Source organism: Cyprinus carpio, chromosome A3 (assembly GCF_018340385.1).
Source record: "Cyprinus carpio isolate SPL01 chromosome A3, ASM1834038v1, whole genome shotgun sequence".
NCBI lineage: Eukaryota > Metazoa > Chordata > Actinopteri > Cypriniformes > Cyprinidae > Cyprinus > Cyprinus carpio.
The window spans coordinates 26447842-26464013 of NC_056574.1; the positions used below are offsets into that span (position 1 = coordinate 26447842).

At 36.2% G+C, this 16172-nt stretch overlaps 1 protein-coding gene across 1 annotated transcript; it reads right to left on the reverse strand.

The window, feature by feature from the left end:
* Positions 1-98: 98 nt before the first annotated feature.
* LOC109048116 (vesicular glutamate transporter 1-like) lies at positions 99-15138 on the reverse strand. The gene is made up of 13 exons (XM_019065802.2): positions 14982-15138; positions 7629-7881; positions 7296-7414; positions 4783-4897; positions 4548-4635; positions 4278-4364; positions 3463-3605; positions 3162-3311; positions 2544-2676; positions 1920-2030; positions 1666-1793; positions 1482-1551; positions 99-1353 (listed from the first exon to the last, which is right to left on the reverse strand). The coding sequence occupies exons 1-13, from the start codon at positions 15041-15043 to the stop codon at positions 1040-1042; spliced, it is 1773 nt and encodes a 590-aa protein (XP_018921347.1). The 5' UTR covers positions 15044-15138; the 3' UTR covers positions 99-1039.
* Positions 15139-16172: the final 1034 nt, after the last annotated feature.

Genomic DNA, 16172 nt, shown 5'->3' on the forward strand with positions numbered 1-16172 from the left:
ATACAAACACCTCGCCTACCACACGTCTGCTGTCTCCAACAGTTTCTTGTGCCTGTTTGATCAGCTATTATTGCAGAGAATAAATGCTACACACTTAATACATTTAAGTAGTTTTATTATACACAGGGAATTTTCACATATACAATTTGTACAGTTTTTTTATTATTATTGTTATTATATTATTATTATTATTTAATTTTTTTCTCCAAAGGGAAACATTTTTAGTTTTTTTTTTTTTATATATAGTTTAGTTCATATTGTGCTGACAAGTCAAGTTACATTTAGGAAAACAAAATAAGAAAGAAACAAATTAAATGTTCTGGAAAGTAGTGCAAAAAAATTATAACACATGAAGCAGAATAACATCAAATTATGGGGCAGGACCAGACTGATTGGTTCCCTAAATTCATACTGCACTCATTGACTAAATGTACATGATGAGGAGAAATCTGCATATGCTGAGATTACAACCCATCAACTTCCCACACTGATCTAGAATCTCAGAATTTCGGCATTTACTCCTTGTAATTCACCTGGCATTTTATTTATTTCTGTGTTTGTGTGTGTAAGTGCACAAACTTATGATCAAATGAATATCTACACAGCCACAGATTTGCTTGAACCCTTTTAAACCATTTAAAGCACTGGATAAAACAAAAGGAACTGAGCATAGTACACACACACACACACTCACCATGAGCACACACACAAAAGCTCATATACTGTATACTCGTACACCACAACCATAAACATGTCTAACACCACTGTGTCGTTTTAAGTGCATTACAGTGATTTTGGCAGGAAGCCTATAATACTGAACATATAATTCACGGAGCACCACTGTATTCTCAATCTGACACACAAATGACTCACGTCTACACACACACACACACACACTTCAGCGTGTATGTTTATAGAACAATCATCACATAATCTGATCATCAGTTTGGAAACTCATTTGTATATTTACACACTCACATATTCGCTCACTCGCTGTGTCTATTTACTTACTCTGCATTGATCTTTATTCCTCTAACTCTTAAATATCGACTTTGTTTCTTCCCACTATGTGAGCTCTCTTTCTCTCTCCCTCTCCGGCATATAAATAACTATTTGTCCCGACTGGGTGAACATATTCTTCTGTTTTATCCCAGTCTGATACCCATCCTGCCCCAGAACCTCCTCCATTCGGACCACCAGCATGGGGATTGTTTATAGCTCCATACTGTCCACCAGTCCTGTACAGCTCTTCCGTTTCGTTGGCCAGTTCGTCCTCTCCCAGAATGCCACACTTCTCTTCACTGGTATTCTCAGCATCCGCCCATGGCTGCTTCTCACCGGATGCAAAGATCCCTGAGAACATATTCAAATCCAGCATTTCAGGAGCGAAATTACAAAAATCATTTAGAATATCCATTATTTGTGAAATAAAAAGAGATTTAAACATGTTTGCATGATTAGCTGAACACAACATAACATACCATAAAAGATCACACCCCCATAATGCACCAGTGCTGCAATGAGGAAGACATATTGCCACTCTTCACGTGTCTACAGGCAAAAAAAAATGAATAAGTAAATAAATAAAATCAATTAACAACAACAACAATAAACAATAGAAATCAATTATTTGACATGTGAAGTTTGTGTGCAGTTAGTATGTACCTTATGTTTGGTCATAGCTCCAACTATGAGAGGACACACCATTCCTGACAAAGTTCCCACTCCATTAGAGATTCCCATCAGGATACTGGCATAACGTGGAGCAATATCAAGATGATTCACATTAAACCCTGAAAGGGAAAGAATGTAAGAGGAATGTATTTGTCATACATGCATCCTACTGACCCCAAACTTTTGAATGGTAGTGTCCACAAAAGCTAAATTAACTCTTTAGTGTGTTCTTATCTTTTACTAACCTGATATTGCAAATCCACTGAAGCCAACAGCTAGTACAAGGAAGGAGATGGCTATTCCTTTGGTATGTGAGAAACCAACAACCAAGAGTAGAGTGGCTTCCATTCCAAACCCTAAAACACACACAACAGTACAGTCTCTTGGATAAAACATACAAGGTTTACTGTGGGTCAAGGTGTACCTGTGTCTGAATATACCAATGTCACCAATTTCCTGCATGCTCTTATTCATGTGTCTCTGTGTTGTGCGTGTTTGTATGTTGTGTGTGCAGATGATTGTTAGAGAGCGAGTGTGTCATGCATCAGTGGTTAATGCCCCAGCTGCCATTGCAGGACTAGACAGAGCAAAAATAGCCATATACTGTAATTGGACTTGCATCTCACACACATATGCAGTTTTTAACTCTGCACACCCTCTGTTAATTAAAACACTTTGTGTGCTGGCTTTCATATTTATGACCTTTATTAAAGGGGAAGTTTACCAAAAAAAAAATAATAATAATAATAATTATGTCATATTATGGGTATTTATTCAGGCTCATATCATTCTGTTGGTCCTATAATAGTGCTAAAAAAAAAACTTAAGGGTGAGTAAATAAAGACAGATTTGTTTTATCTACATCTTACCTCCACAGTTCATGAGTTTACGGACATTCGTTGTGGTCATTATATTATGTGTTCTCAGGTAGTCGGCAAGTTGTCCTCCGATTGGCACAATGATGGTCATCACTAAATGAGGAAGTGCAGACACCATCCCCACCTGAGTGACAGAAGGAACAAAAAATATCTTCATCCAGCTGCAGAATACTCCATTATATGTGTGCATACTGTGTTTCTCAACTGATTTGTTTTAGGATCAATTTAACTTATAAACACTTTACTGTCTATCAAAGGTAAATTAAATTTTCTTAAAATCAAACATTAAAATCTGTTAATATTACCTACATAGGTCCAACAGTATGCTACATTTTTATTAGCATGACACAGCAGCCATTCAACAGTTTTAGTTTATAAATGAACACAAAAACCATGTTTATTCTGATTATAAAATTTATATTTAATGTAGTCTAGGTTGTTTTCTTATATATGCAGTTGCATTTTATTGTTTTCCTGCTGTCTGGAACCCGTCATAACAGACCTGTAATTTATTTTTGGGTTGTAACCTGCCAGTTAAAAAGCACTGTTGCAGAGCATCATGAACACTTCGTTAATTTAAGTGTGTGTGTGTGTGTGTGTGTGTTTCACCTTGCTGATTTCAAAGCCAAACACCTCCTCAAAGTAAGCGGGCTGGCTGATGAGGAGCAGGTAGAATGTCCAGCTTCTGCAAAAGTTGGCCACAATGATGGCATACACCGGCATTGAGGTAAAGAAGTGTCGCCAGGGAGTGTTAAATTTCTGCAGGGTAGCAAAAAAGCAGAGGTCGAACATATCCAGAACATTGCAGCATGTAGCAATTGAAAAATGAGAGAAGATTTAGTGTGTGTGTATGACAGGGAGAGGGAAAACGTGTGAACGAGAGATTCAGAGAGAAAAATAATGCCTGTACCTGCAGAGGGTTGACCAGGCCAGTGCTTTCCCCGATGGCATCCTCAATATACTTCCTCTCCTCTGGTGAGATGGTTGGATGAGCAGCTGGACTCTCATAGGAAACCAAAATCCAGAAAAGATACCAGAATATCCCAACAGTCCCTGTGAAAAGAGAAAAAGACGATAAGAATTATTATATATAATGAAAATTATGCATTATATATACACTAAAGTATAAGTTTGGGGTTGTTGGATATTTTAAATATTTTTAAAAGATGTTTCTTACGCTCACCAAGGCTGCATTTATTTGATCAAAAACAGTCAAATCAATAATATTGTGAAATTTTGCTTTTTCAAAATATATTTTAAAATGTAATTTATTCAAAGCTGAATTTTCAGCCTCATTTCTCCAGTCTTCAGTGTTACATGATCCTTCAGAAATCATTCTAATAACATGCTGATTTGATATTATCGATTTTGCAAAAAGTTGTGCTACTTGATATTTTTGTGGAAATGGTGATAACTCTTTCAGGATTCTTTGATGAATATAAAGTGCAGTATAAAAGAGCAGCATTTATCTGAGAAAGAAATGTTTTTTATCATTATAAACATCTTTACTGTCATATTTGACCAATTTAATGCATACTTTCTGAATAAAAATATTAGAAAAATAAATCAAAATCTTACTGACCCTCAACCTTTGAGCGATAGTGTATATTATATATTATGTATTAAAATGTTTGGTTTTACTTGGTTTATTAAGCAAACAAACGTTTTATATTAAATAGTGTTGTATAGAATTAAAATAACATGCTGTATGTATATGCTACTTACCATACACATAAAACACTGAGGACCATCCGGTGTATTGGACTAAGACTCCAGCCAAAGGCATTGCAACAACAGCTCCGGCATATGAACCTATAACATACAGTTTCTTAGTATGCTTCCTCTTACTAGTGCTATCCACTAACATTATCATTAATTTCAGTGTTTTACAAAATCATTGATTCAAGGTTCCAATAATGACAAAAACTCAATTCTATTGATTATATCAGCAGGTGTATATAATTTATGGATTAAAATGATTGACAGATATCTTACCACAGAATGCTGTTGTTGCCAATCGACTTCTTTCAAGAGGCGGAGCCCATTTGGCCCAGATGCCGTGACATGCAGGATATGACACGCCTCCAGTAGAGAAATAAACTGATTTAATGTGTATGCAACCATGATGGTAACCAAAGATTGTGATCCTATGCATTTGGATGAATAAAACATTAATATTTCAGACTACTTCAGATCCACACAAATCCACGCATGCACACAGATGGCATACCTCCACAAGCCCCTGGCAAACCCTGACCATGATAACACACCCATAGTGAACTCTTGCTGCTGCTGGGATCAGCATATTCAGCGTTGACGTGGCCACAATGGCAAAGCCAAACACCCTGAGACCAAACACACATGCAGTGCAGTCAACTGAGGCGAAATCCCAATATAATACCATGCTAATATCTCAGCAATTGGGGCTGGTTGTCTTTTTCAGTTCATTGAATATTTATCAGGTTTATTTCTGAAAGTCAATCTCTGTATATTAGCAAACCTTAAAGTCCACCAGAGTCAAAAATGTTGCATTTTTGGCTTTTGCTAAACGCACACTGACATTTTTTACAACCCCAATTCCAGAAAAGTTTGGACATTTTGTGAAATACCATAAAATCAAGAATATGTTATTTGTTCATTCTCTTCAACCTTTATTTAATTGACTAAAGTACAAAGAAAAAATTTCCAATTTTTCATCCAATCTCGCTTGATACAAGTCTTCAGATGCTCAGCAGTCTATGATCATTGTTGTCTAATTCCCCTTTTCATGATGGGTCATACACTTTTAATTGAAAACAGATCAGGGGTCTCATTTATAAAACTCGCCGTAGATTTTATCCTAAAAGTGTACATTGTGCACTAGATTTTATAGATTTCTAGATTTTGCATACACACAAAAGTTTTCAGTTTTATAAAACCATGCATATGCCAAAACCTGCGCAAAAATCCCTTTATAAATCCCTGCCAGGGGAAGATTGTGCGTACGTGCATCTCCTCCCCGACTCCTCCCCGAAATCACCATATATGGAGCTTTCAACACGTAGTTTTACTATGCATAACCTCATCTGCATATCATTTCCATGCGTATTGCCATTCATGTGACACCATGTTTAACACCATCAAAGGTACAAGACATTAAGAGAATATGAGATACGGACTACAAATGTCATTTGGCCCATACACAATTTTAATTGCTAAAAATCATCCAGTATGTTCCATCCTTGTTATGTTTTAGAATAAATATATCAAAATAGTTCTCAGATAGCCTAAATATTTTATAATATAACTGAGCTCATGACTCGCACGTCACTGACAAAGTATTTTAAAAAAAGGAAATGTGCAAATCTTACCATTTTCTTCAAGCTGTATCCTTCAAATACAGTGTTATTTTCATAATGTTGTGGAGATGCCTTCACACGCCATCATCACCTCTGTGCAGCTGTGGTTGTACAGTAAGCTATTATCATTGGACCTATTCAAACTGGACTGTTAGGCTGTCTAAATTCATATAATTTTGGTTTAACTTCTACGTAATGACTTTATGTAATTCCAGTGCTTATCTCCATTAATGAGAGTGGAATAATGTAAATGTGTATATCGACATGAAAACAGAGTTTAAAATAATTGTTTACTTCATTACTTTTCTCTCTCCAGTTAAAAAAGGTCAGCATGCATGGGTTAGAGTTTGTGTGCAGGTGCGCAAATTTTCCCGTCAAGCTTGTTTTTATAAATCCCAACTTTTGCATCTGTCACTAATGAAAGTCTGGATGGTCCCTTTGCTCTTTGGGACTGAGAACTCTACATCCGTTTTTCCCAGAAATAAAAGTTTCCACTGTCTTTTTGACTATCTGAGATGAGCTCTGGACCAGAGAACCCCGCGGCATCACTACAGAGATTCAAGTTGCATTCATTGATGCAGCGGCAGACTGTTAAGTGACAGTAGTTTTCCGAAGTTTTCCTGAGCCTATGTGGCTATATTTAGCACCGCAGCATGACGGTTTGTTATGAAATGCCATCTAAGGGCTCAAAGGTCATGCACATTCAACTGAGGTTTCCTTCCTTGCCCTGCACAGACTGAGATCTCTCTGGATTCCCTGAATATTTTCATAATATTATGTATGGCAGCTTGTGAAAAACCTAAACTCTTTGCGATTTTGCATCGAGAAATGTGATTCTTCTTATTGTTATTATTTGTTTGACAATTAAAAATTTGGCACAAAGTGATGAACCATAATCCAGCTTTGCTTGCAAAGATTGAGATGCTCCTTGATACCCAAACATGATACCCTCACCTATTACCAATCCAAAACCTACTTGTGAACTGTTTAAAAAAAAAAATAAATTATATTCTTTAACCTTTTCACTTTTATTTAGCCTCTGTCCCAACTTTTTTGGAGAGTGTTGCAGCCATCAAAACCAAAATTTGTTTATATTTACAAAATACATTTAAGTTGGTCAGTGAAAACTTTGGAAATATTTTCTTTGTACTTTTGTCAATTAAATGAAAGTCAAGGAATTTATTGCATTTTACAAAATGTCCCAACATTTCTGGAATTGGGGTTGTAATTATATATGGGGTGAGTTGCCACAATGCAACAACAGCCAGTGCAAAAGATAACACATATTTGCATAACTGGACGTTTAACTCAATCCGACTCCTCACACTTAAATAACAAATTTTCATTCATAAAACTCTTGAGGTAAAGAACACTTGAGAAAACATCAATTCGCTGATCACATTACCTGTTAGCGGCAAACTTTTGGCATATGAATCCCCCGGGGATTTGCGTAACGATGTAACCCCAGAAGAATGAGCCATGTATCATCCCTACTGTCTCGGGGTCCCATGTGAACTGAGCCTCCTGTCAGGGAAAAGACAGAGTCATACTCTTTGCATGATTGCATCCAACTTATATTTGACACCTTTCGGTTTGTGCCCATAATAGACCCAAAAATGCCCAAACAACTATTTCTTTGTTCTGTTTCCAAGTAACTTTTCTGACTCCTGTCCACCCTGTTTTTTACTCAAGTGAATGCACTTTATTGATGAAGTTGAATGCCAGCAGTGACACTGACCACTATGACAGGTTTCTTTCCGTAGTACACCGTGTGGTCGTTGACCATGCTGACGATGGCCACACCCAGGTTACAGCGGATGCCGAACGAGATGCAGAAGCCCAGGCCTGACAGGATGGCGATGATGTAACGACGAGGCATCCCGAAACACGTGCAGTCCACGATGGGAAGCTCCTTCTCCTCCACCAGCTCCGGACGGCCCTCAGCTGACAGCTCGATAGTCTCACCATTCTGCTGCCGTTTCTCGAGGAGTCTGGATGTGGACACAGAAAGTATAATGCCAACGTAAGTTGAGTACATATAAAGAGCATAACAGTGTGTAAAGATTTTCTCAATTCATGTAAAATATTAAGCCCTGTCACAGGGCTTAATATTTTACATGAATACAGGGCCCCTGTGTTTAAGTAAAGGATAATGTACATCCAGCCGGTTGTTTTATTTGAGATAACAACCAGCTGGATGTACATTATCCTGCTTATTACACGGCTACTTGCCACATAAGTTAATAATTAGACGCAAAATATTGAAACGAGAGCGAGTCCGCAATACCAGGATGACATAATTAAACAATTGTACACCATTTTGAATCTAGTTTTAATATTTTATTAGCTAAACAAATACAAAGCTTCCACCAAGAAAAAAAAATAGTTCAAGCAAGAGTACAGTGCCGTCTGCTGTTACCCGGATGAGCCTGTGTTATTAGCTATTACCGGTTGTTATCGAGGGATAACATACCTCAGAATCAAGTATTCCATAGAGCTGTGTAATAACCCCGGGTAAAGAACATTTCACGCTTGTAATTTAAAAGTGGAGTTAGCACCGATTTTTATACCAATTCCAAAGCAGGCTTAGAGCTGCTTAGCAGTTTAACCCCCACATTGTGTTGACCATCCTGTAGAGTTTGAAATGCAACAGACATCTAATCGCATCCCTCATATTGACATGCTGGACATGGGATATTCAGGGAAACACAGCGCATTGTATAAACAGTCGTTTCAGCATTTGAAGGGTAAATTGTCAAATTTTGAAGGGAAACACGTAAATTGGAGTGAAGAAGACACTGTACAGGTTGCAAAATACCACAAATATGCAAGTAAGAACATGAAACCAGGGTCTAGGAATGTACGGTGTGAAACGTCAGATTATGAATATGAATACCCTTTACCCAGGGTTTAGAATGACCCATTGTTAAATATTTAAAGTGAGAAAAGCCCTTTAAAGGGTCAAAAGGTCAAAAATACTTTAATCCAGAGCAACCTTTAGGCCACATACTATGAGGAGAGTCTTGGATTAATCTGAGGTTAAGTGTCTTGCTCCTTGTGGGGTCAAACCAGGTCAATTTTTGTTACCAGTCCTGAGAGAGATGTACTCTACATCTCCCCCTGAAAGTTACTGATAGGAAAAATGTTCCCACCAGTTTAGGTGTTTATGCACCATATGCTTAGCTTTTGTAAATTAAAATATTTTATGAGCCAGATGACCTATACACTTAACATGTATGGAGCTAGGATATGAAGTCACATACACTAGGGAACCCTCATAGGTCATAAAACTACATCACAAACACACCTAAAAGCAGGTGGGATGCAGAGGGAAGACACAGAGGGAGAGAGGACATGGAACAAGAATGAGGCGTCTCACTGGATAGCAGAACATGGGAGTCCAGCAGAGACCTAAAGAGAGACCATCTGGGTATGCAACCTGTCTGCAGCGTTTACAGCCAATAAAAACATGCTTACATAGAAGCACGCAAGCAAACATTTTTACAGACATATGCTCTGAAGCTTACAATAAGTATATGATTTTAATGTGCAGACAAAATGGACGCAGATCTTATCTAATGCTTACCATTAAATCTGTCCTATATATATATGTATGTGTGTGTGATCTTCAAAAGTTTGAGATCAGTAAGACATTTTTTTAAAAGAAATGAATACTTTTATTCAACAAGAATGCAATTAATTGATCAAAAGTCAAATTTTTGATTTCTATTTCAAATTAATGTTGCATGGTTTTCAGATAAAGTAATAAAACAGCTTTACTTCACAGGAATAAATTACATTTTAAAACATATGAAAAAGTGTTTAGAAAGTGTTATTTTGAATTATAATAATATTTGGCAATAATACAGATTTTATTGTATTTATTATCAAATAAATGCAGCCTTAGAATGTAATATATTATATAAAAAATAGAGAGAGACTGAAAGTGACTTTCACTTTTTCAGTTTCACTTTCATATATATATATATATATATATATATATATATACGTATATATATATATATATATATATATATATATATATATATATATACATATATATATATATATATATATATATATATCATTCTGTCACAGTTCCTACAAAAGCAGATCTCTTTATAATCTCCTCAACCTCAAACAACACACAATCAGACACAAGTGAAGAGAAATGAGAGGGAGATGATTGCGCGTGTGCTTGTATGTTGAGGAGCAGATTAATTCTGCAGCAATGACACTAAAAAGGCGTCTCATGGACATTAGAAAATAGCAATGCATTTCAATTATAACTAAAACCTCTGCCTCCCATGACTCATGTATGTCCCTCCCCTTCACTTTCCCCATTCTACATCTTATCCACTGATAATCTGTGGCCCCACCCCCAGATCAGGATTAAAGAAATTAAAGACTTCCAGAGATAAATAAAAAAAATGACTGAGTGGAATGAGAGAGAAATAGAGAAAGAAAGGAGAAAAGTGAGTGTTTGTCTGCAATATAACACACGCATTCACTTAGGAAGATGTTTAATTAAGGTTAAAGCTAGTTAAAAACAGATTGCTGCCAACAGCAGCACATATGCTACCTACTAATGAGAATGACTGTTGGCTGTAATTAATATTTATTTTACAGTGTATTTTACCTCTTTAAACCATGTGAATATTGCAAAAATAAATATAAATCTAGGATTACAGATCATGCACTTCTGCATCTTGTTCCATGGTTCATGACGCACCCGCTGACCTGTAAATGTCTGTGTGTGTGTGTGTGTGTGTGTGTGTGTGTGTGTGTGTGTGTGTGTGTGTGTGTGTGTGTGTGTGTGTGTGTGTGTGTGTGTGTGTGTGTGTGTGTGTGTGTGTGTGTGTGTTTAGCCTAGGCTATCTAATAAGAGACAGGTGTACCGCAGAAGAAGGTGGTATGAGGACCTTGCCATGACAAACACTTTATATTGCCAAAAGACATGCTGACAGAATCCTGTCCAATAGCATCTACATCTATGTCAGCATATTATAAATACATGTACCAAAGTTGGATCAGATACAAACACATCTGCATACTCATTATAACAGCACTATTCAGCAAATGGACAATAGTTTTTATTGATCTCATATGCATATTGTAGATTCATCAAATGTCAGTATCAAGGCCAACATGCTCAGTCATACAATTCCCAAATACACATGCATCTCTTTCTCTTTCTTATCAGCATTGCCACTTTTTTTTTCATAATAAAGAATGTTCTATGGTTATTTTTAACTAAAACTAAAATGTATCTATTTATTTATTTTACTTAAACTATTTGCCAAAGGAACATTTCTCATTTTTGTTTAGTTAAAATTAGTTAACTAAAGAAAATAATTAGTTTGTACTAAAACAAACTAAATCAATTAAAACTAAGAAATTAATTTTTTACAAATATATTGACATTTTGTCCCCCCAAAAAATATAATAATAATATTAATGATAATTACAAATACACACAACAAAACTAACAAATAAAAATTAAACTATAAATAAATGTGAAAACAGAAAATATAAAGATTAAATTAAATTCAAAATATTAACAAAAACGAAGTACAACGACTACTCTCCCACTCTCCCAATCTCAGCAAAAGTAGTATATCATCAACAACAACTATACAAGATTTTATTTATTTACTTTATTTTTAACTACTTTACATTTAAATGTTTTAAGTAATATCGTAGCATCTTAATAAATTGGCTATAATTACAATTATTACAAGAATTATTCATTATTAAATATAATAATTATAAAAAATAATAATTTTAAAAATGATCATAATTAAAGTTTTATCATCTTTTATTATCTTTTGTGCAGCATGTTCACCTTGCAAAATATACATAATTTTCAACAAAAAAAAAAAAAGTCCATGACAATTTTACAATATTTGCATGTTGGAGGACAGCATTATGATTATTCACGATGAACATGTATTACACCATGTGACCATCACAGAAAAAAAAAAAAAAAAAAACACAATCCAAAATTGCAAATCATGCTCTACTGCATCTCATATCATGCAAGATCACGTTCCATGGTTCATTACTGTTGCAAAATTGTATTTAAGTTCAGAGGTGAGATGTGTAAGGTCTTCTACCCACACAAACACATCAAACATACATTGACACACATGCACTCTTTCTCATTTAATCTTGCTGTAAGAGGATGAAGGCACAACAGCAAAAAAAATTACATAATCCTACACTTCTCTCTGCAACCCCCCCCCCCCCCCTCTCTCTCTGACCATCACTTCATCTATGTTCTGTTCAGCCTTTTATCATCTTAGCTCACTATTCTCCAGCCGTTTCTTGTACAGAGAGAGGTGTTCTGAATCTATTCGCCTCTCCTTGTTTGGTTAATTTCATGAAAAATTCTGATGATATTGTATAAAGACAACACAAATCCACAAATCTCTTCATCCCCTCCCCTACACATTTCTGTTGTACCATCAGTGTTGTTCTATGGTTTTTATGCCAAACTCCTCTGACCCTCCCCTGTGTCTATAGAACAGATTGGGTCTCAGTGGGACCGTGTCACCTGGGGAGATACTTCCCCCCCTCCTGACACACACACACACATGCAAACTTATACACATCCCAGCAGCCTGACCTTCACATGCTTTCAGATAAGCAGTAATCAACACGTAAAACAGGAATGACAAACAAGAATAAAAATCTGTGCAAAATAGTACCTGGCACATCTAGGAAACATTACATAGCACCATTAGCACCATTAGCTGACCACATCATATTTGTGAATGTGAGTTTTTTTGAAAGTAGTGTCATCAAAAATAACATTTTTATAAAAAAGTTAGCATACTTGGTTACAAAAGAGAAATAAAGAGCCTGCTTTGAAATATAAGACATCTGATGTAAAAATAAATAAATAAATAAATAAATAAAAATCACTGAAGTACATATCATTTTTAAACAAAAATTACTTTACAATAAATCATAGAATAAATCTCAGGTTATAATTCATCAAGCTGCAATTTTGTCAAATTATTTACTATGTGTGAAAATAGCATTTAGGTTGTGTATTTAGGATCATAAAGCTATGAAATTATCCTTTGCAAAACAAAAGAGTCAACCTTTTACTGTTTACAATATCATTTCCATCACAGACTGTCATTAACTCAATGTCGGTGGATAAAACGTTAATTATTTTAAAGAAAAATTACAGTTCTTCTGTGAGGCATATGTTGGTCATTGTCAATAAACAGTGAAAAGTGTGTTTTAAGACCATTTACTTAATTAAAACCAGAATGTCACAGGTCTGTAGCATAGCATCTATTGCTCACTGAAGAATGACTGAATGTGAAGAGTGCAGTGGAGAGATGGAGCAGGGGTGACAGAGGCAAAACTGCAGGTGTGAGGTGTGTGTTTGCTAGCCTGCCAGGCTGAAGCAGTAGGAGAAGGAGACGCATTGCTGAGCTTTAAATGATTAATCAGCTGCTGATGCTTTCTCTAGAATATTATCAGGAACTCAGGGTCTCACAGCTAAAGATGAAAGGCAGAAATCCAAATCAGCAGTTTACTTTTAAAACAAACTTTTCCACAGATACCATTCCTTTAGTTACACACCACACTTAAAAGGCACAGATTTAAGATTTCTAGTATGCGGACAAAACCACGTTTTATTTTAAAAGTTCTATTAAATTCACTCCCAGAGGGTCACCACAGCACACGTGCGGCATCGCTAAAGAACGGGAGTCGCGTGCTGCCCTTCACTTAATCCTGCGAGCTCGCGAGAGACGAGGAAGAGATGGGGAGGGGGCGATCGGGGATTTGTAGGGCCGACAGCTGTGTGTGGGCGTGTATTGGTTTCTCATGGGCTATTTTCGAACTGGATTTAAACGTTTCGTTTCTACCTAAAATCCATTGGAAAAGTATGCGAAAAAGCGCACGGTCACTGAAATACATACTATATTGATGACCCTCTGAGGACATCGCACATAATCTACAAAATGTTGTATTTATTTAGAGAATTAAAAAAAAAAAAACAAGACACTGATGATAGTGGTTGTCAAACATTTTTCCTGGCATTAGATAAACTTAGTCGAAAGGGATGTACTTTGACCTTTGGGCAGTCCATCCTGTCAGAATTTGCGCCTAAAACAGATATAGCCTATCGAATTAACAAGATTTAACAAGGTATTTAAAACGCTCCTCCTGCCAGCCAAATGTGCTCAACACCAAATCTGTCATGACAAAATACTTCCTTCCTTCCTAATTAGTTTTAAAACATAATACAGTTTAGTTGATTAAATAAATTAGGCTACTTCATTAATCATTAATTCTTACACGTTTTTTTTTTGTTTTGTTTTGTTATTAGTATAAAATACTTGTTCTTTTCTGGATGAAACGTTTGTATTGTGTTTAGTACTCATGGCGTATTTGGTCAACGACTTCCTGATCTCTGAGCGCAGTCTGCTTTGACAACTAGCGCGTGGAATCAGACCGTGTGTGTGTCCCGGCCGGGACGCGCGAGCTGTGCAGTGATGCGCGGGACTACCTGACGCTCAGGTGGAATAAAAAGGTTGATTTGAAATATGAGCTCGCTCAGGCGCACAGATAGTGCTAGTAGAGAGAGCGAGCCACCAATGCCTTGACTCGGATGTCTGGCAGCGGGTTAGCCGCGAACTAATCTGATCCATCTGGACAGTCTTCTCAATCGGAAAGAGTGGACACATTACGTGCTCAAACAGGTTACATAAGAACACCTTTGACTGAGATTCAATCACGACAAGGGTTTGCACCTGACATCTTGAAGCAGATATACACACGTACATAGAGAAGCGCATAGAATCACTTTTTGGGTGTAGTGAACCTGATACGGTTTCACTAGCACGTTTTCTCAGTAAATGAGCTGTCAGATCCGGTCACTGTCATTAACTCACCGCCTTTGAATTCCAGATGTTTTCTCAACACCACGATTTCGACATAAATCACTTTTAAGCACTATGTTTCGTCTTTAAACAAGAATACAGAGAAACCGAGAAAATATAAAACAATTAAATGTCAACTTTTCAAAGAACCAAAATGCTTTGATGATAGTAAGATACTTACTCACCTGTGTATTTTTCCCAAAGTTTTTCCTGCCTGAGCCTTAAAACGGTCCGGACGGATCTCCATCCTCGCGACTTCCGAGTCCGACCGGTATGCTCCTGTCCCGTGCGCCTCTCTCTCTCTCTCTCTCTCTCTCTCTCTCTCTCTCTCTCTCTCTCTCTCTCTCTCTCTCAGATTTCTCTCACGATCTGTGGTTATCCATCTAACATCCCCTGCTGGCCCGCACTTTCTTTTCGTCTCTGTCCGAGGTCCTGAATATATATATATATATATATATATATATATATATATATATATATATATATATATATATATATATAGTTTTGTTGGATATATTTATTTTAATTTTACTAGGGTAAAACTTTTTTCATTTTATTTTTGCTTTTTGAACTTGTGAACAATACACAATAACATTTACAAAACTGCACATTACATAAAACACGTAAAATACGTATAATTGCAAATTATACGTAAAAACACGTATAATTGCAAACACACACGCATAAGAAAATGATAAAACAGATGTGTGCATAAAATAGATGTCTCATAAAGCATAAAGACATATTGACATATTTTTATATAATCTATAAAAGTTTTTTAGTTATACCTTGATCATGTTACTAGCCCGTAACAGTCTAGCTACAGTAAATATCACACAATTTGTCACCTGGCTGTAAATAAAAGTTGTGTTTGGGCAATAGTTTCTCAGCATGCTGTGATGGTGCTGGAGGTGAACTGTGTGAAAGTTAATGTGCAGTATATCGCCACCTTGCGTTTACTACAGAGATATTTGCAGATTTAAACAATAATTTTCACAATTCATTAACGGTAGGCTTATTAATAGCTTACACAATTTAAATATAACTGTTTGCCAGATAACGTAAGATTAGATATGACCTAACATCTAAACCAACCGGTAGCCTATTCAGGTCAAATATTTATTTTCATAATAATAACATAAAACAGACTGAATCAACCTGTCTATATTTTTTGTATGGTTGCACGAATATACAGTGACTCTTTAGCATGGCACACAACTGCGAAGGAAATGACAAAATCTTGTTTTTAACAGGCATACATAAATTCTTACAAAGGAAGTAAACATGCAAGCACCCCCTATAATGGACATACACAAATCCAAGCATGAACAACAGCATAAACATTAAAAAAAAAAAAAAAAAAAAAGCTTTCATGT